Source organism: Grampus griseus (genome assembly GCF_964374135.1).
Source record: "Grampus griseus genome assembly, chromosome: 4".
Taxonomy (NCBI): Eukaryota; Metazoa; Chordata; class Mammalia; order Artiodactyla; family Delphinidae; genus Grampus; species Grampus griseus.
The window spans coordinates 73,888,557-73,909,049 of NC_138997.1; the positions used below are offsets into that span (position 1 = coordinate 73,888,557).

The window sequence follows — 20,493 nt, forward strand, 5'->3', positions numbered from 1 at the left end:
GTCAACTTTTTTAAAAAAAGGATATTTTTAATAGGAAAATTTTTTACCCTCATGATTTTTAGCAATTGTGACACAGAAGATGCAAAATCTTTTGTTCGTTTATGCTTCCTCTAAATCTGGAGAGAGTGACGGCAAGAACTGTTTTGAATCCATGGATTGGTAGATTCAGCCTTAAACATCCTCAGTTTACTTACCATTGATTTGATCAGTCATTTTGACTAAAACGCTGGTTTATCCAATATTGTGTTTGTCTGCTTGGGCTGCTTTACAAAATACCACAGGCTGGGCGCCTTAAACAGCAGAAATGTATTCTCTCACCGTTTGGAGGCTGGAAAGTCCAAGATGAAGGTCCAACAAAGTCAGTTTCTGGTGAGAATTCTGTTCCTGGCTTGCAGGCAGCTGCCATCTGCCTGTGTGTTCACATAACCTCTTTGGAGAGGCTAAGGGAGAGGGGAGGAGAGAGCTCTGCTGTCTCTTACTCTTCTTACAAGGGTATGAGCCCTATTCAGTTAGGGCCCCACCCTTATGACCTTTATCACCTCCTCACAGGCCCTGTCTCCAAATACAGTCATGTTGGGGTTTAGGGCTTCAGCATACAAATTTTGGGCAGACACAGACATTCAGTCCATATCAGATTTATATTCAGTTTTCAAATTGATTTGCAATTATGCAACAGATTAAAAGGAAAAATTAGCCTCAAGAATACATTGCAGGATCTGCGTCCAAAACACGACCATGTGCAATGGTGTTCAAATTGCTTTCTAATGGTTCTATGACCAGCAATAGTTACTGTGGGAAAAGCTGTGTTTTATTCCCTGTAGGGGTTACCAAGGCTTTATAAGGGCTCATCTCAGTTGCTCACCTGAGTTGAAAGATTCCTCTGGTGTGTTTGCCAGGAGGACCAACTCTTCATCCATATGAAGGGTTAGGATACTTATTTACCATAACTTTTGAAAGACAGTATATTATGGTAATATTTAGGGTCAGTGTTTCCCAAACTGGTGTCCCATAGTACCTGAGTCTTGAAAAATCCTTGGGAAAAAAATAAGTTTGAGAAATGTTGTTTATCAGATCTACTTCATAGAGAGCTACAATACATATTCGTTCATTAAAGGTTCAGATAAATCCCACAGTTTAAAAAAAGCACATTAATTTTATCTTGGTATTTCCTGAAAATTATTTGTTTATATATACCCTTACCTTTAATTAATTAATTTATTGATTTATTCGTGCATTTATTTATTTTGCATAATATCTAGCATCCTGTAGAATTTCAGTTAAGCCACCATATTTTTTGGAAATGTTTTCACTAAGATATTTGTATTTATAATTTGGAATTCTCTCTTCAGAAAAACCTATGGCATGTGATTGTACATGAAAAACATTTTTTTTGGATGTTTACTTACATTAGGGAGTATTGCTGTGGACTTGAGAACAAATATTCTGTAAAGCACCTACAGTAGGGATTTTAAGTGGTTCAGTAGAATTATATACAGTAATGGGAGTTACAGTGGAATCTCTTGTTTATCTCCCACTTATGGCCCATGTTATGTCATATGCAAATTCTGCATGTGCCTCTATCCCCAGTGCTGGGCTAACACTGGCTTCATCATTATGTTCCTCCGCTACATTGAACATTGCACTTTACACAGTAAGAGATTTCTGCTGCATTTGTCGAAACTGAATTTCAAGGAGTAAATTTTCCTAGTCAGTGACTGAACAAAGAAGGCAGTATTATTATTATGCAAGGTATTCAGCAATATCCTAGGAGTGCAAGAGTTTATTAAGACATGGGCCTTCTTCATAACCACACTTCAAAAACCATTTGGCTTCGTTTGTTGAGGAAATACATCCCTTCAGAATACTTGTCTATGAAAATGCTTAGTTGGACATTGAGAGCTTTGCATGCAATTGTTCCTGACCTTCCAAGGACATCTGCCTCTGAGCTTTAACATTCAGTGCTTGTGGCATTTCAGCATGCATGTTTATAGAAGGTGCCACCCTCCTGTTGTCACCACCCTGCAGTGAAGGAGTAGTGTTAAGTCTGAATTAGGGCGTGGATACAAATCAGAGCTGGAATGCAACCCACAGATAGTCCTGTGGGGAGAAGGAAATTTTGCTGGGCTTCCCACGTTCTGAGGGTCCTGGCGGGTACAGGAGGAGGATTGCCTTCCAAGGAAGGAAGGGAAGGGATTTGCTATTTGTGAGTTCCCTAATCAACTGTACTAGAAGCATTTACCTACATGATTCGATTGAATTTTCAGCGAATGAAGTATTATTCCTTTTTGTTCAGATGCAGAGCCGAGGCTCACGGCCATGAATGAATTTGCCAGTGGCTCAAAGTGCTAGATTTGAACCGACTTCCGAATGGGTCCAAATCTAACTGTTTTCTCTAAACTGTGCCGCCTTTGACTTGCCCATGTCCATAAAAGTGCGAATTTGGTGAATGATTGTACTGCGATCATTCATAAGACAGGAAAATGTCTAGTTTGGTTGCTCTATTATGCTGAGGGAGATAGTTGTCTTTTACAGGGGCTCTCCAGGTATCTGGCCTGCTTACTGACCTCCCCACCCCACCGGCAACTCATTTTGCCATGTTTACCAGTCTCTTCCTGATCAGTAAAATGGACCAATTTCTAACCACCTAGAGCAATTTTAGTGGTATAGTGAAAAGATTTTTGAAGATTAAGGGTTTTCTTTGTTTTTTGTTTTTTTTAAATTTCTAGCTCCGTGGCTCGAGGCAGGCTACTTCTCCAGGTTTTCCTTGTCATCAAGGCTGGCAGCACAATTGCATCTCCAGGAAGCCCCACCTGCAGGGATTCGAATTCCATTGGTCTGGAGGGGGTACCCAGGCAGCAGTACCTTTGTAAAACTCCCCCAGTGATTCTCGTGTGCAGCCAGGTTTGAAACCACTGCCCTAGAGTGTGTCTGGTGTCTCTTTTGCTGCTAACATTCTATGATCTTTTTTTTTTTTTTTTTTTTTTGCAGTACGCGGGCCTCTCACTGCTGTGGCCTCTCCCGTTGCGGAGCACAGGCTCCAGACGCGCAGGCTCAGCGGCCATGGCTCATGGGCCCAGCCGCTCCGCGGCATGTGGGATCTTCCCGGACGGGGGCACGAACCCGTGTCCTCTGCATCAGCAGGTGGACTCTCAACCACTGCGCCACCAGGGAAGCCCTCTATGATATTTTGATTCTATAACCAGCTCTAGGACAGTGTCTGGTACAGAGCAGGTGCTTAGCAAATGAATGAGACAGCCTCCAGGGAAATGGTTGTCACAGGGAAAATAGTTGCCACAAAGTCCCCGTACTTTGTGCCGCATAAACCTCTGTCAAATACTTTTGGAAGTCATTTGCTCTGAATTTGGGGTAACATTGGTTGATTTATTTTTGAGGACTGTGGTGAACTAATTATACTGAGTTAACTAATTATCCTAGTTAGTATAATTAGTTATACTAATTATCACACAGTATAGTGATGAATGTTATAAGGTCTTGAGTCAGGCTGCCTGTCTTCCTATTTCTTCTTTATCATTTCCGGCCTCTGTGGACAGAGAAAGTTACTCAGTCTCTCTGGGCCTCAGTGTCCTCATCGGTAATATGGAGACAATAAGTAATGGTAACTACCTCTAGAATTGTTGGGCAGAATAATGAATCACTGGATGTCAAGCACAGAGACCAGCGTCTGGCATGCAGTAACTCTCAAAGGGCATTAGGATTTATGGTTGTGATTGTGGCTGTGATCTTATTCTCCATGCCCTCCCTCCTCGCAACACTGCTCCCACCCCTGCCCCGCCAAAGGTCACGTGATACATTGTAGAGGAGACAAATACTACAATAGGCACAATGGTTTTCAAAGCAGCACCACATGAAGCTATGTAGAAAGGAGGCCACCCAAACAGCACAACATAAAAACTGATATTCCAAATAATGTTTCCGAGTCATCAGAAATGACTGTACCGGGCTTCCCGTGTGGTGCAGTGGTTGGGAGTCCGCCTGCCGAGGCAGGGGATGCGGGTTCCTGCCCCGGTTCGGGAGGATCCCGCGTGCCGCGGAGCGGCTGGGACCGTGAGCCGTGGTCGCTGAGCCTGCGCGTCCGGAGCCTGTGCTCCGCACCGGGAGAGGCCACAACAGTGAGAGGCCCGCGTACCGCAAAAAAAAAACAAAAAAAAAACTGTACCTACCATAGTTTCTTTACTAAGACAGGGTGCAAGTAAATACTAGAAAGATTTCCACCACATTAATAAAAATAAAAGTTTACCATTCTATGCCGATGGAGGAAGCTTCAGATGTGTGGAAGGTTCACTTCTGGTTAGTGACAGTCTGATTATGCGGAATCAATCAAATTATTGAATAATCTTGAATTCCCACTATGTGTGAAGCATGTTCTAGATACATAGTAAATGTAGAGACTGTTAAGACATGGCTTCTTGCTTCATGACACTTTTAATCTAATCAGGGAAATGGCATATAAAAATAGAGATCATTAAATATAGTGTTTTAGAACAATATAATAGATGTCACCGAGCAAAAGAAGATTGTGTAAAAAAAAAAAAAGGCCCTGTGAGTAGAGAAGAGTGCAGATCACTGGTTGCCAGCTTGGTGTGGAGAGACCTGATGGAAAAGACGAGATTAGAACTGGCCTTGGACTGAGGTGATGTTTGGATATTCCAGGACAGTAGCTCTCAACTGGGGGCAGTATTACTCCTGGGGGGTGTTTTGCAATGTATGGAGACCTGTTTGATTGTCACCACTGCGGAGGTTGGAGGGGATGCTACTGGCATTTAGTGGGCAGTGGCTGGGAGTGTCGATGAATATCATACGAGGCACAGGGTAGCTCGCCGCCACAAGGAGTCCCCCAGCCCCAGATGTCAGCAGTACTGCAGTTGAGAAATCCTCCTTTGGAGCTAGAAGTCAATAGGTGAAAAAACCCCAGGAGGTCAAGAAGCCCGGGTCACTGTAATAATCTGGGCAACTGTGGGCAAACTGGTTAACCTCTTTGGTCATCTCAAAACGAGGGCATCTCGGGATGGAAACTGAGCTTCCATATTTGAATCCTGAGTTGAGGCAGCATGATTATGTTTATAGACTCATAGAGACTGAGCCAATTGAACGAGGCTCATGATAAAAGGCTTTCTGTTCCTTAGCTCTCCCCTTCCATTTAATGACGATTTTGAGGGGTAAACGTTAGTCATTGTGATGCCAGACTGAAATAGATATTAACAAGCAAGAACTTCAGAAGTAACATTTTGTATCAAGCTCTCTTTCAGAAAAAAGGATCTGTATCTAGAAAAACACCTACCTTAGGTTACGCAAAATTATGCTTGTATTGAATGAGAAAATCACAGCAGGCAGCTTTTGCAGGTGTTGATCGTTGGCCCCAAATTACACTGACGACGTCTCTTTTCAGTTCAAATAAACATTTATTCCAATAAAAGGAGCACTGTGATCTTTGCTATTTGCTGTGTATTTCTGGGTGTGCAGTGCCTTTGGTTAAGGCTCTGTGTGTTTACTAATTACACAGACCTTAGGGAGGCAACAAGTTGTTTTCCGAATGCAGCTAGTTTTGTATCTAACCTCTGAAAATGGCATCTAACCAAGAAAGTCATAACAGTGGAAAGTTGCATCTGCACCTATGTGAATAATGAGGAATTTTTTTAAATGTTTGAATCATTTTCACTTATGAAATAAGTTAATAAGTGAGCATTAATTTACAAAATATGTCCAATGAGGTGCTTTAGTATGAATTACCGGGGATCCCAGAATAGGCCACACAGAGGGGCCACGTTGGAAATTTTTAGTGTGTTCTCAGGTTAATCAGATTCTGAAAGGAATATTTGATTTCCCAGTCCTATCATCAAAAAAATGAAGTGTACTGCTTAAAAAAATTAATTCGTATGGTTTAAAATCTGTCACCCCTCCACCCTGTCTCCTCCTTCAGGTAATGTAAGTACTTCTGCACTGATGGTCAAGGTGAGGACCCTGGTACTGCTGATTCTAGCATGCCGATTCAAAACTTCTCACAAGAGATGAAAATAAAAATCAGAAAGATCTTTTAAAACTTCCTGAGGAAATGTATATATCTTGATGCACAAATTCCCCAACCCTGCTCAGTGGGCAGGAGAACCAAAATCATAACCTTTCTTGACTCAGCGTGTGTGTGTGTGTGTGTGTGTGTGTGTGTGTGTGTGTGTGTGTGTGTGTGTGTGTGTGTGTGTGTGGTAGCAGTGGGGTGCAGGGTGGGAAGTTAGTGTCCTCTGCTGCTGAATGGGAGGAAATAGTACGGTCAAGGTGAAAACTGGGATCTCTTTTTAGTCCTTATATTTTCCCTTATGATGGTTGTCCCAGGCGAAATGAAAAATTAAAAGTACTTACAAAGTTCTGTATGTGTATAAGTGTGAGCATATGTGTATGCACGTGTGTGTTTGTGTATGTACACATACACACACCCTCTTAATGATGGCGCTGAACAGATGATCGCTAAGGCCCATTCCATTTCTAAAATGATGTCATTCTAAGAGTATTTAAGTAACTTTTTTTTAGAAGAATGCTCTTTGAAAGAGAAGTTGATGAATCATGTCAGTAACAAGTATAATATTTTGATGTGGCTAACAGTTTCACTGATCAATGCCCAAGACTTTTTAAAATAAATTTATTTCTTTATTTTTGGCTGCGTTGGGTCTTCATTGCTGCTCACGGGCTTCCTCTGGTTGCAGTGAGCAGGGGCTACTCTTTGTTGCAGTGAGTGGACTTCTCATTGCGGTGGCTTCTCTTGTTGCAGAGCACGGGCTCTAGGCACGTGGGCTTCAGTAGTTGTGGCACGTGGGCTCAGTAGTTGGGGCTTGCAGGCTCTAGAGCGCAGGCTCAGTAGTTGTGGCACACGGGCTTAGTTGCTCTGCAGCATGTGGGATCTTCCTGGACCAGGGATCCTACCCATGTCCCCTGCATTGGCAGGCAGATTCTTAACCACTGCGCCACCAGGGAAGTCCCTTTGCCCAAGACTTCTGATAATAAATTGTTATAGAGTTTGGGATGTTTATAGTAAAGAGGCACCCATCACCAGTTGTATGACATGCAGGCGTCTGCTTGAGGAGGAACAATTAGCTGTAATTCAGGAGACTGGACTGTTGACCATTAGATTCTTGGTCTTTCTCAGCCAAGCAGACTGATCCTCACACGTGCCTCCATTTCTCACCTCTTTCCTTCGTTCTTGCTATTCCCTCTATTTGAAACCTGCTGAAGTTTTCATTCCATCCACTCTACCAAAATCCTCCTCATCTTCCGTGATCCCGCTCCAGCCTTACGAATCTATTTTTGAACTTCATTCACTTTAAATAAGGGAAAAAATAATACATTTAAGAAATCTAGTTTCTATTACATGCAGGCTTTACATGTATTTTAAACATTTTTACAGCTTTATTGAGGTATCATTTACATACTGTAAAATTAACCCATTGATTTTTAGTAAATTTATAGCATTGTGCAACCATCACCACAATCTACTTCTAGAACTCTTTCATCTCTCCCCACACTTTCCTTCTACCTATTTGCAGTCAGTCCCCACTCCCACGTCTCCAGCCGTAGATAACCACTGCTCTGACATCTGTCTCTGTAAGTTTGCCTTTTCCAGGAACTTCATAAATGGGTTGCATAATATGTAGTCTTTGTATCTGGTTTCTTTCACTTAGCATAATGTTTCTGAGCTTCATCTATGCTGTCACATGTATCAGTAGTTTGATACTTTTAATTGGTGAATAGTATCCCATTGTATGAATATACGACATTTTGCTTATCCATTTACCAGTCGTTGAGCATTTAGATTGTTTCCTGTCTCTGGCTATCATGGATAATGCTGCTCTAGACATTCACATACAAGTCTTTGTGTGGATATATGTTTCACTTCTCTTGGGTAGCTTTCTAAGTGTGGAAATCATGAATCACGTGATAAGGTTAGAGTTAAGTTTATAAGAAGCAGCCAAACTGCTTTCCAAAGTGGCATTATTATTCTTTTACATCCCCACCAACTATATATGAGAGGTTCAGTTTCTTAAAATCCTTGCCAATACTTGGCATTATCTGTCTTATCTATTATAACTATTTTAGGGGATATGTAATAGTATCTTATTGTGGTTTTACTTGCATTTCTTTAATGCTTATATTGAGCACCTTTTCATGTACTTATCAGCCATCCATATGTCTTTATGAAGACTTTCTATTCAAGATTTTTGCCTCTTTGTAATTGTTTGTCTTATTATTGAGTGTAAGAGGTCTATATATATTCTGGATATAAGCCCTTTATCAGATACATGCTTTGAAAATATTTTTTTCCCGTATGTGGCTTGTCTTTCCATTTTTAAATAGTGTCTTTGGAAGCACAAATATGTTTAATTTTAATGGATAACCATTTATTATTGTTTTCTTTTAGTCTTGTGTTTTGTTGTTATATCAAAGAATTCTTTGCCCTCCCCAAGGTCACGAAGATTTTTTCCTATGTTTTTTCCTAGAAGCTTCATAATTTTAGCTCTTACATTGAAGTCTATAATCCATTTTGAGATAATTTTTATGTATGGTTTGAGGTAAAGGTCAGAGTTCATTTATGCGTATTTGAAATCCAATTGTCCCAACACCATTTGTTGAAGAGTATTCTTTTCCCATTTAATTGTCTTGGAAACTTACACACATTAATTTATTATTTATACCTTCCCCTAAACTCTATTAAGTAATTGCTCTTATCCTAACTTCAATAAGAAGTTTACAGACTTATATATTTTAACTAATACACTCAAATTCCCACAGCTAATAGATGATAGAACCATGATAGGAGTTCTGTTTTACCCAAGAACAAGCAAGACCTATCTTCTTATTAAAATTTCCTTGCATGATGTTTATTCCAACATTAAACTATAAGCTTCCTGAGGTTATATATCACTTATTCTTATCTTGGCACCGTAATCTAGGACAGTACTGTTTATTTGAGGGTCATGCTGTGAAACATTCAATTGACTTAAGTGATGTGAAACTAAGTAATGACTCTGTAATCTAAATGACTTTTTCTCTTTGTTACGTTTATGCTTACCATGGGCAAAACTAGACTTTCATTTTAAAGGAAACATTTTTTAAGAAATAACTACTCACCCTCTATTAAGTATTCATTCTGTATGAACATGAACTTCATTAGGAACCACGGTGAGTTGAGAATGTCTTTTCTCATATTTGACTCTAAAGGAGCTTTCAGGTGTCATAAAGCGGAACTCAGATAAATACCGTCAGGAAGTGATAAAAGCATTGTCTTGGGAGCCGGAGGGTCCTAGTTGTGGTTCTTCAGGAACTTGTTATGTGACCTTGAGCGAATCATTAGATCTCTCTGCACCACAGTCTCCTCACCTGTAAAAGAATAGATGTGGACCAGGTTACCATTATGATTTCCCTCCCATGATATGCTTTCGTTATATAAACTGCTACTGTAACATCCTGTTCTGCTCTAATGAGCCATCGGTGGCTTCTCTTATTTTCAGATTGCAGCGAGAGTCTGTTTCACTGTCACACGGGCAAGTGCCTTAATTATAGCCTGGTATGTGATGGATATGACGACTGTGGGGATCTGAGTGATGAGCAAAACTGTGGTAAGTAGCACTATTTCCCTGAAGGTTTTCATTTAAAATTGCAGACGTTTATAATCAAGAACTTGTAGCTCATTGTTTGTTAATGTGATTAGTGGGTGAAATTACAAAATGATTGGTTTCTTAATTTTCCGAAAGAGGAAGCTTTTTAAATTATTAGTCTCAGTCATGTCTCATGTGTAAATGTAAGATTTCTGACAAAAAGTCATACTAAGGAAATGCTAGAGATGTGGAGTAGAAATGGGAGTTAACTTTTTTTTTCTCTTTAAAAATGTTTGGTTTCTTCTGTGGTTGGAGCCGGTGGCTCGTGTTTAGATTTTGAGCTCTTGAGCAAAACGTTGCAGACAGATATATTTTCTCTTCCTGATCCCCTTATTATGTATAACCAGAGAGCCCTCCTTTATTTGATTGCCACACACTACAGGGGCAACTTCTGCAGTGCGGATGTCGAAGGTTAGAAGGGTGCATCTGTTTTATGTACAGAAGCTGATCTTAACTTTTAAAGAAGGAACCTACCTCCTAGTTGCACGTTTGTACCTATAAACAGTATCTTCCCAATTCCTCACCCTCCCAGCCCCTGGTAACCAGCAGTCTACACTCTGTTTGAACAAAATCAGATTTTTTTAGATTCCACATGTTAGTGATATCCCACAGTATTTGTCTTTCTTTTTCTGGCTTATCTTATTTAGCATAAACGTATACAACACTCTATGTCAATTACATCTCAATTAAAAAAACGAGAATGACCCTACCTTTAAAAGAGCCGAGTCCAATTCTGAATGCCCTTTCATGAATTAAAACCAGCAAAATTCTTCTTGCTTATTTACCTTTCTGAATTTGTGATTAGCTTTTGAATTTTTTTTTAGGTAGTATATTATTGAGTGACAGAAGAACTTTCTAATAGGAGCAGAAGGGCAAGGTGAGATGAGGCAGGACACTGGGAAAATGATGTGAAATGATTATTCAGCATTAGAGAACATCAAAAGAAATGCTGGGGGAGAATCAGGAGTGGGTCAGGGGAATGCCTCGGAGGAGTGGTGAATGTCCCAAATGGCCCCATGCTGGGAAACTCAGTAGTTTCTAGAAGCACCTGTGTAGCTGCCTCTCACTGCATCCATAAGAACGTTGGAAAATGTATGTATGCGCAAAACATCCCACGGGTCACTAGTTAGATATGGATTGTCTTCTGGGATCGAGTAGTCTTGGGACACAAAGAATGAGACGCCGTTGTAATTGTATACATCATAAAATGTATAGTTTGGGGCCTTAGAGATTATCTACTCCAACTCCTCCTTTTACCAATAAAATAACTGGAGAAAAGAGAGTAAAAATGAGGGAGGGGGGTATTGAGTGTAGCTTGGTAGTTCAATAGGTCAGTGGAGAGGACCCGTGTATAGTTGGCGTGTGAAAGACAGTGGTCTTACCAACTCAACCTGGTTCCTCTGAAGGTAGTAGGATATCATGAGGTTTGTGCTCTTAGGATGACTTTGTTTCTATCTAATGGTAATAATCACGAGGTCCTCTTAGACCATTCTCTGTCCCGGCTGCCCATCTTTAGCAGGCTGAGCATGTGCTGGCTCCTCTGGTTCCCACCCGTGCATCCCAGCCATTGTGTCTTTCTTCTTTACTCTGCACCATTTCGTCCATCTTCTTCACTTAATTGCTCCCCTATATCCTTCAAGACCCATGGTCCCTCCACAGGTGTGTTAAAGACAGTGGTGCTGTTAATGGAAATCCATGATAGTTCCTCATTATGGAATCTGCTATTCACGAATCTACATACATCTTTTAAAGGGTTGTTTATATTGTTATTCCATGTCTCATATCAAAGAATCCTATAGGTTCTACCCTCTGTGAGAGGAAACATCACTTAGTTCTCCTTTTCCTCCAGGAATATATAGTTTGGGACAGAGGTTAAATCCAGGATAAAAAGAATCATTAAAAAAACCCAAATATTTTGCATTTCTTACCCAGCAGTTCTTTCAAGTATGAGTTATATATTTAGACAGTTCAACAGAAAACCTTAGCTTAGCATCAGGCAAGATGACAGGAGGAGATACCTGCCTCCGCAGTTTACCACAGAGAGGTAAGTTGCAATTCTTAGAAACATGGCAGAGTTGTCACGCATCATCAAATCAGCTATCTACATTGTGAAACCCAAATCACAGTTCTGTTTATTTGAGCCAAATCACAAAATTTTCATAAGGAAAGAAAACAGTGACTAAACACAACAAAACCCAGAACAAGCTATGGGTCCTAGAAAAGCTGGGAGCTTGTTATTCATCTGAAAAGCAGTCAGGTCTTACCCCATAGTGATGGTGGCCGGGGGGCCACATGGTTGCCCGGGAGGTGCCAGACCCAGAGTAGAAAGGTTATTGACGGTATTGGAATAATTGGAACAGACTCTCTTCTACTGGAACTTGTTCTACTGGAACAAGCCACACAGTTCTAAGTGTTTGTCATGCTGGTTCTCTCCATCCTTCCGAGTTTTTCTTTCCTCCAGACTGCAACCCCACAGAGGAGCATCGCTGTGGAGATGGACGCTGCATTGCCATAGAGTGGGTGTGTGACGGTGACCATGACTGTGGGGATAAGTCTGACGAGGTCAATTGCTGTGAGTGCCCTGAGGGCTTTCGTTTTGCTTATTTTTCTACTTCTGCCTGTTTAGTCAAATACACTCAAGGTTCACTATCTAAGCAGATTCTTACCCTTTGGTCCTAACCTATACAGGTAATAATTGAGTGGTGTGATGACAATAACAGCATAGTGTAACTGACTTCCGCCTCTCTCTCTCCAAAACTCCAAGCCTGATTCGGCTGCTCTGGCCAAGCGGGTGGCAGTTTTCTTTCTCATTGTCCACAAACATCCTTTCTGGGTCTGCGACTTTGTCAAAGGGAATGTTCTTCCCAGAGACTGGGGCACTTTTCTTCTGCAAACAATATATGAGCAGTTAAGTGGGAGCCTCCAGAGGTGCTCTCAGGTACCACGTGTGGGAGAACCGGGGGAGAAGTGGCAGAGATAAGAGAGCCTTCAGTGTTCATAGAGTTACACAGAGTGTGCAATAATATTGTAACTTTAGAGCCTGTCTTATTTCTGGGTGAGTATATCCGGAGAAAACTCTAACTCAAAAAGACACATGCACCCCAATGTTCATTGCAGCACTGTTTACAATAGCCAGGACATGGCAGCAACCTTAATGTCCCTCGACAGATGAATGGATAAAGAAGATGTGGCACATATATACAACGGAATATTGCTCAGCCATAAAAAAGAATAAAATAATGCCATTTGCAGCAACATGGATGGACCTAGAGATGATCATACTAAGTGAAGTAAGCTAGACAGAGAAAGGCAAATATCATATATCATATGTGGAATCTAAAAAAATGATACAAATGAACTAATTTACGAAACAGACTCACAGACATAGGAAACAAACTTACGATTACCGAAGGGGAAAAGGGGGTGGGCGAGGGATAAATTAGGAGGTTGGGATTAACATATACACATGGCTACATATAAAATAGGTAACCAACAATGTCCTACTTATAGCACAGGGAACTATACTCAATATTTTGTACTAATCTATAAGGGAAAAGAATCTGAAAAGGAATAGATACATATATATATAAAACTGAATCATTGTGCTGTACACCTGAAACTAACACGATATTGTAAATCAACTATCCGTCAATTAAAAAAAAAAGTCTTCAGGTAGCTATTACACTACCTGCCTAAGAAAATCAAATACGGCTGATCACATTTTATTCCCTAGAAACTACAGTATACTCAGTAGGGGATAAAAAAATGATTGAATAGCAGCAGCTATTTGTTAAAAGAGAGTAATATTGATCTGAAAGAGTTAATATGGTGCACTTTATGCATGTTCAAACTAATTAAACTCTTTATTCCATCTTTTGCTGTCTAATAAAAGCAGGAACAGCTGATACCTATGAGATTGACTATTTAATTTGCCTATAATTTGAGGCAAAATTACAAATGTGGGTTGCATGGTTTTTATTTTGACATAAGAAAAATCACATAAATTAATTAGGAAATGCAATGCCCAGCTTTCTCCTTTCCTGAACTTGTTTGCACTGGAATAGTACCTGAGTCCTTGCTTAGTGGACATAGTGGAACAGAGTGGACTGTATTCTGGTGGATCTTGGAAAAGCAAGGGCTTGGTGCTCATGTATGTATTTATGTATGTGTGTGCGTACGTATGTGTGTATGTAGACCATAAGTTGGTGAAGGCCGAGGTCATATGATACATGGGTTTCTAACGCTCTAAAAGACAATAGGGATAAAATTAAGACAACCTTCAGAAATTGGAAGGTTAATGACCACTAGACCATCCCTTTTAAATGTCAGACGTCGTAAGCAAGTTTTGAAATCAAGTGTTTATTGTGGGGTAGGTACTATGCAAGTCTTTCATATATACCACTTCATTAGTGCATTAGGTCAGGTTGGTGCAGAGTGAAATGCTGGGGCTTGGGTTAGAAAAGCTTGCCTTCACATTCTGGCCGTACCTTTTAACAGCCTTGAGACTTTGAGGCAAACACTAAACTCTCTAAGCTTCAGTTTCCTTCTTCTAAACAAGGTCGATAATATCCATTTGCAAATTTGTTCTGAGGATTTGAGATTAGACAACTAATACTCCTAGCACAGTTATTGCCATATAGTAAGCCTTTAATAAATTGTAGCTTTTATATTAGTAGTATAACTACTACCATCATTAATACTGTTTTTCACCATGCAATGATCAAGAAAAAATTTTTAGTGAGTGCTATTTAATAAGGGAAGAGAAATTCCTGAAAGGGAACTTTCCATTCCAAAGATACTTGGAATGAACAAAATGAATGATATATTCATTCATTTATGCAGAACATTCAGAAATTTAGAACACTTCATTCTTGGTGATGCCAGATAAATGGGAATCATTGATGTGATCTGTAGACTGAAAGAAGTAGCAATAATTAAAATGCATGTTATTTTGGCATTTCCTAGCATGTCACAGCCAGGGTCTGGTGGAATGCAGAAGTGGCCAGTGTATCCCCAGCACTTTCCAGTGTGATGGAGACGAGGACTGTAAGGACGGAAGTGATGAGGAGAGTTGCACCAATGGTAAGTGTGTGCTCTAGCCCCGGAAACAGTCCTGACCGGTGGGCCTTTCCTTGGGAGCACAGCAAAAAGTTGGAAGTTACCTACAGCTTAAAGGATCCCCATATAAATAATGCCAGATTGCCTAATGCACTGGTCCTCCCAGCTCTGGTCAGCCAGAAACCCTTGCTTATGGTAAATGTAACTCTCATGCAACTTACACTGAAAAATCATCCCTAAGGGTGAAGAGTAGAGGTTAAACACTTAAACAGCATGGGCAGATTCAGTTAGATGTTTTATGGGGAAACACCACGATAAAGAGAAAAGTGTAGCGTATAGTATTCAATTCAATTAGATTTCAATTAGAAATAACTGGCTTCTGAAATTAAATGTAACGGCTTCCTAAAATAACCATGTGCAGAGAAGCAGTTTAATGCCTCACATCTTAACTGGGGTATAATTGCTTTACAATGGTGTGTTAGTTTCTGCTTTATAACAAAGTGAATCAGCTATACATATACATATATCCCCATATGCCCTCCCTCTTGCGTCTCCCTCCCACCCTCCCTATCCCACCCCTCTACGTGGTCACAAAGCACCGAGCTGATCTCCCCATGCTATGTGGCTGCTTCCCACTAGCTATCTATTTTTACATATGATAGTGTATATATGTCCACGCTACTCTCTCACTTTGTCCCAGCTTACCCTTCCCCCTCCCCGTGGCCTCAGGTCCTTTCTCTACATCTGCGTCTTTATTCCTGTCCTGACCCTAGGTTCTTCAGAACTATTTTTTTTAATTCCATATATATGTGTTACCATACGGTATTTGTTTTTCTCTGACTTACTTCACTCTGTATGACAGTCTCTAGGTCCATCCACCTCACTACAAATAACTCAATTTCATTCCTTTTTATGGCTGAGTAATATTCCATTGTATAAATGTGCCACATCTTCTTTATCCATTCATCTGTCGATGGACACTTAGGTTGCTTCCATGTCCTGGCTATTGTAAATAGAGCTGCAATGAACATTGTGGTAGATGACTCCTTTTGAATTATGGTTTTCTCAGGGTATATGCCCAGTAGTGGGATTGCTGGGTCATATGGTAGTTCTATTTTTAGTTTTTTAAGGAACCTCCATACTGTTCTCCATAGTGGCTGAACCAATTCACATTCCCACCAGCAGTGCAAGAGTGTTCCCTTTTCTCCACACCCTCTCCAGCGTTTATTGTTTGTAGATTTTTTGATGATGGCCATTCTGACTGGTGTGAGGTGATATCTCACTGTAGTTTTGATTTGCATTTCTCTAATGATTAGTGATGTTGAGCATTCTTTCATGTGTTTGTTGGCACTCTGTATATCTTCTTTGGAGAAATGTCTATTTAGGTCTTCTGCCCATTTTTGGATTGGGTTGTTTGTTTTTTTGATATTGAGCTGCTTGTAAATTTTTGAGGTTAATCCTTTGTCAGTTGCTTCATTTGCAAATATTTTCTCCCATTCTGAGGGTTGTCTTTTCGTCTTTTGTTTTCCTTCCAAGCAATATACTTAAATACAGTTTAAAAGGAGTCTGATATTATCTGTGAAACCCCCAAAGAAAAAGTAAATCAGATAAGTTGGTTTTTTTAAGTGTGTCTATTTCTGCCAGAAAAGAAAGCTCTACACTGATTGTTTTAAGTCCCAGTTTGTGTAGAAGCCATCTCTCAGTACAGGGTTGGTAATATCCTTTGACTTAAAAATCACTACATTTGCTTATAAGTGACCTTCCCTCTTACCAACATAGCCTAGTTGTTAAAAATGTGGATGTTGCCGCCCAGCTGCCTGGGTTCAAACCCCAGCTCTGCCACCTACTCCCTGGTTGACTTTAGTCCAGTAACTTAACCCTGTTACATTTCAGTTTCTGTGTCTGTAATCTCAGAATAATGATAACTACTTCATAGAGATGGCACGTGGTGAGCACTCAGTAAATGTAAGTTCTTATCACATAGCTGCTATGTGAAAGCAAGTCTTAGGCTGTGTATATTCCAAATCAGCTAATGAGATTGGTCACCGATAACTATATTAGCTTTTTCATAGTGAATATTGATCATTAGGATGGCTTTAATGAAAACGCATTTCAGACCTAAAGGGAGAGCCTTTTATTCACAGATTTAGTCCATAAAAAACTAGATAACGAGTGCTTCATTTTACCAGTTTTTTTTTTTTTTTTTTTGCGGTACGTGGGCCTCTCACTGCTGTGGCCTCTCCCATTGCGGAGCACAGGCTCCGGACGCGCAGGCCCAATGGCCATGGCTCACGGGCCCAGCCGCTCCGTGGCATGTGGGATCCTCCCGGACGGGGGCACAAACCCGTGTCCCCTGCATCGGCAGGCGGACTCTCAACCACTGCACCACCAGGGAAGCCCCATTTTACCAGTTTTAAAATTCAGAAGGAATTCCCTTTCTAGCCATGAGTTATTGTGTGCATGTCAGCCAAGCAACTCCCTTTTGATCAAATAGTTCCTTCTCTCTACATAATTCAATGCTGTTTGAAATAATTTTGGATTTTTTTACTATGCAGTGGCAGGATTTGAAAATACTTCCTTACATGTGTGAGATGTTAGAAAGTCACATGATAAAATGAATCACAAAGTAAAATTGTAGCATCTTTATCTACTCTAATGAATTCAATATAATAAAAGTATATTGTGGTGCTGGGAATTTAGTGGCAAGCAAAACTGCTGATGCGGCTAGCAGGCTCCTGGGGGAGGTAAGCCGATACAAATAATTGTGCTGGTCCTTGTCTAACTGGGGAGTGACATAGGCCAGGAGGGAAATTCAAGGTGCTAGGATGCCACGTATTGGATGCATGTCCTGGTGAAGGGCCTCTGGGAAGCGTCCCTGAGATGGCTGTAGGAGCCACAGTCTGAAGAATGAATGGAATTAACAAAGGAGAGTGGGGCTGGAGAAAGAATTTTAGACACAGGGAACCGCTTGGCCAAAGGCACAGAGGTGGCAGGAAGGAGCAAGGTAGTTTAGAGTAGTGGGAGAAGGCCACTGCGTTCAGCGAGCTGAGAGTGAAGGGGAGCGAGTTACAAGCGTCAGCAGTGATCGAAGGCTGGTTCTGCTCAAACAGGCTGGGAGGGGGTCTGGGACTGCTTCTGCCAGGACTCGGGGCCCTATTCAAGATTTAGGCCATTACAACCCTCAGCCTTACTCTCAACCTTCCTGTTTAGTCTCCCTTAACCTCCAGTGACTCCAGCCTGTGTACTTTTTACTCCAGGCCTTTGTATATCCTGCTGTCTGCTTGGGAAACCCATCCTTCCCTCTTATCCCACCTTACCCCAACTGCCTGAAAAACTCCTTTGAGAAGCTTTACTCTTACTGTTGTAATTTGCGTTTACTGCTTTTTGCATGGACCTTCAGTGGAGCAATGATCACATGGCATCGTAAGATTCCGTTCATGATGATATCCCTAATTAGGGTAGAAATTATCAGGGTTTTCTGTCTTTTAATGCTCAGTGCCGAGCTGGTCACATAAGTTGTCACATAGTGGGCGCTTAATACCGGCTGAAATAATGAATGCATGCTGTCTTAATAAAATTTCTTCAAGAGACTAAATTCATGGAACTTATCCTGGCTTACCTTGCAAAAAAAAGTTTGACCTGCTAACATTAAAAAAAGAAAAGGAGTGATATCTATTTTATGCAAGGCTGTGATATATAGTGTTGTTCATTAATGGTACTGGAAGGGAGAAAGAGTCCAGAATAATAAATACTATATTTAGAATTATAGATAAGATTATAGATAAGTCTTATAAGTCTTAGAATTATAGATAAGAAAGTCCAGTATAATAAATATTGTCTTAGAATTACAGATAAGAATGGTTGTATGTATACCCATACTGTTATTTATATTTAAAACTACCTTGCAAGATTTTCTAGGTTCCACATGACGTGTCTGAGTAATTGACTATAACGGGGGCGAGCTAGAAAGAGAACAGGCAGTTATTTATTACCTTATCCATTTAATCTACAAATGACCAGGAAATCAATGGGAAAAGCAGTTTCCTCTCCACATACCTTAAGGAAAAGCCATTAGGTTGATGTTACTGTTGTCATCCATTTGGAAATAAGAAACCCAATTCTCAGATCATTGCAGCTAGGCCAGTGCTACTTTCCAAGGACGCAGAAAATATGGATAACAGCCGCTTAAGACTTATGCCATGATAAAGTATCCTTATTGTATTGATGTTGATGCCTTATTTATTATTAAGGAAAGCATTTTCCTTAGAGGAAAGACTAGAGTTGGGATCAAATGAGTCTTAAAAATATTGGCCCTTCCCTCAAATCACTTGAATTTTATTTTGTCATCAACTCCATGCACCCATGTAAATATAAGATGCTCTCTTTTCCATTAAAAGCAGCAACAGATGATTTTTGAAGGATGGGTTGCCTCTTACTTCTTTATTCCTACAGAATCTCAACATGTGTTCAAAATTTTTGGAGAAGTTGGAAGGAAATTAAAGTTGTGTCCTTCCTTGGTTCTGGATCCTTCAGATCCTAGTGCGTGGAATTTATAGTTGCTGATGAAAGTAAATGTGCTTTCACCCCGCCTGTAGGTCAGACTCCGTGTCAAGAAGGAGATCAAAGATGCCTCTACAGTTCCTGCCTTGATTCATGTGGTGGTAGCTCTCTTTGTGATCCCAGCAACAGTCTGAATAATTGTAGTAAGTACAGTTGCTGCTGACAAATTCAATCACCGCGTCAGGCTATGTATTCAGTTTCATCCTTTTGCATTGACATTAAAATGCTCAAGTGTGGAATCCCTCCAAAATATGTATATATATCTCTCTTTTTTTTAAAGATTGCATGTGGTAGCAGAAAAGAAGCAAAATGGTCTTAATTAACTTAAATCATAAACAAATGTGTCATCATGAATGGGCTATAAATCCATTGCTTAATGTCATTGCCGTGACTTTCCACTCAGCGTCAGCTCCTATATATTATTTTCTTGGCTGCATCTGCAGGAAAATGCTATCTTTCTTCCTTTTTAAAGCCCAGCTTCAAAAATGGAAACTTCATCCAAGAAGTAAATATGAAGTTCATTTAAATAGCCACATAAAACTTTGGCGGTCTGTTCTTGTTATAAAATGTATTCTCGCCCTTCCAGGAACTTTGCTGACCTGTAATGACCTCGCTACAAACGGTGTAGACAGGTGGCTGTATCCAAACCGGCTTCAGGAGGAGGAATGATTCGGGGAAGATTGAATGGGCAGGGGTAGCAGGAAGAGTCTCTCAGGAAATTTTAGATGAATTGGAAAGCCCCCAAAGACTGATTTCTAGTAATGGCTTGCTTACTTCTGGGCTCTGCTTTCACATTCTACTCACTTCTTTCACTTTTCAGAATTAATTTTTGGCTTCCCTGTCAGCTTGGGCTTGAGATTTAGAAGCAGGTCTGTCAGCTTTCAGTTGACAAGAAGGTATGACTTCTTAGCACAGATCCCAGCAGTGAAGGCCCCTGGAGGCCGGGAGGTTGAAAGGCTGAAGGGTTTGGGTCCCTGGATTTGCTGAAGTTTTCAGATCCTAATTCTACTCTGTGACCTTTCTGGGTCAATGTAGAGCTTATGGGTGGCAGGTAGCCCGTACCCCTTAGGGGATATCAAGGGGTGAAAACAGTGGGCTGGATAGGAGTGTGAGGGCCACAGCCAATTAATAACCCAGACTAACAAGATGTTTTGTTTAATTTCACAAGCACTTAATAACTGTTTGGCCGAAAGCACAATACCCAGCCCTCCTCCAT

General features: G+C 40.6%; 1 protein-coding gene across 1 annotated transcript in view; it reads left to right on the forward strand.

The window, feature by feature from the left end:
- Positions 1–20,493, forward strand: part of CORIN (corin, serine peptidase) — a gene marked incomplete at both ends in the record, with an annotated part of 252,263 nt that overhangs the window by 154,136 nt on the left and 77,634 nt on the right. Inside the window, 4 exon segments of the mRNA XM_082653606.1 lie at positions 9,513–9,620; positions 12,121–12,231; positions 14,625–14,741; positions 19,313–19,420. Coding sequence (XP_082509732.1) covers positions 9,513–9,620; positions 12,121–12,231; positions 14,625–14,741; positions 19,313–19,420 — 444 coding nt within the window.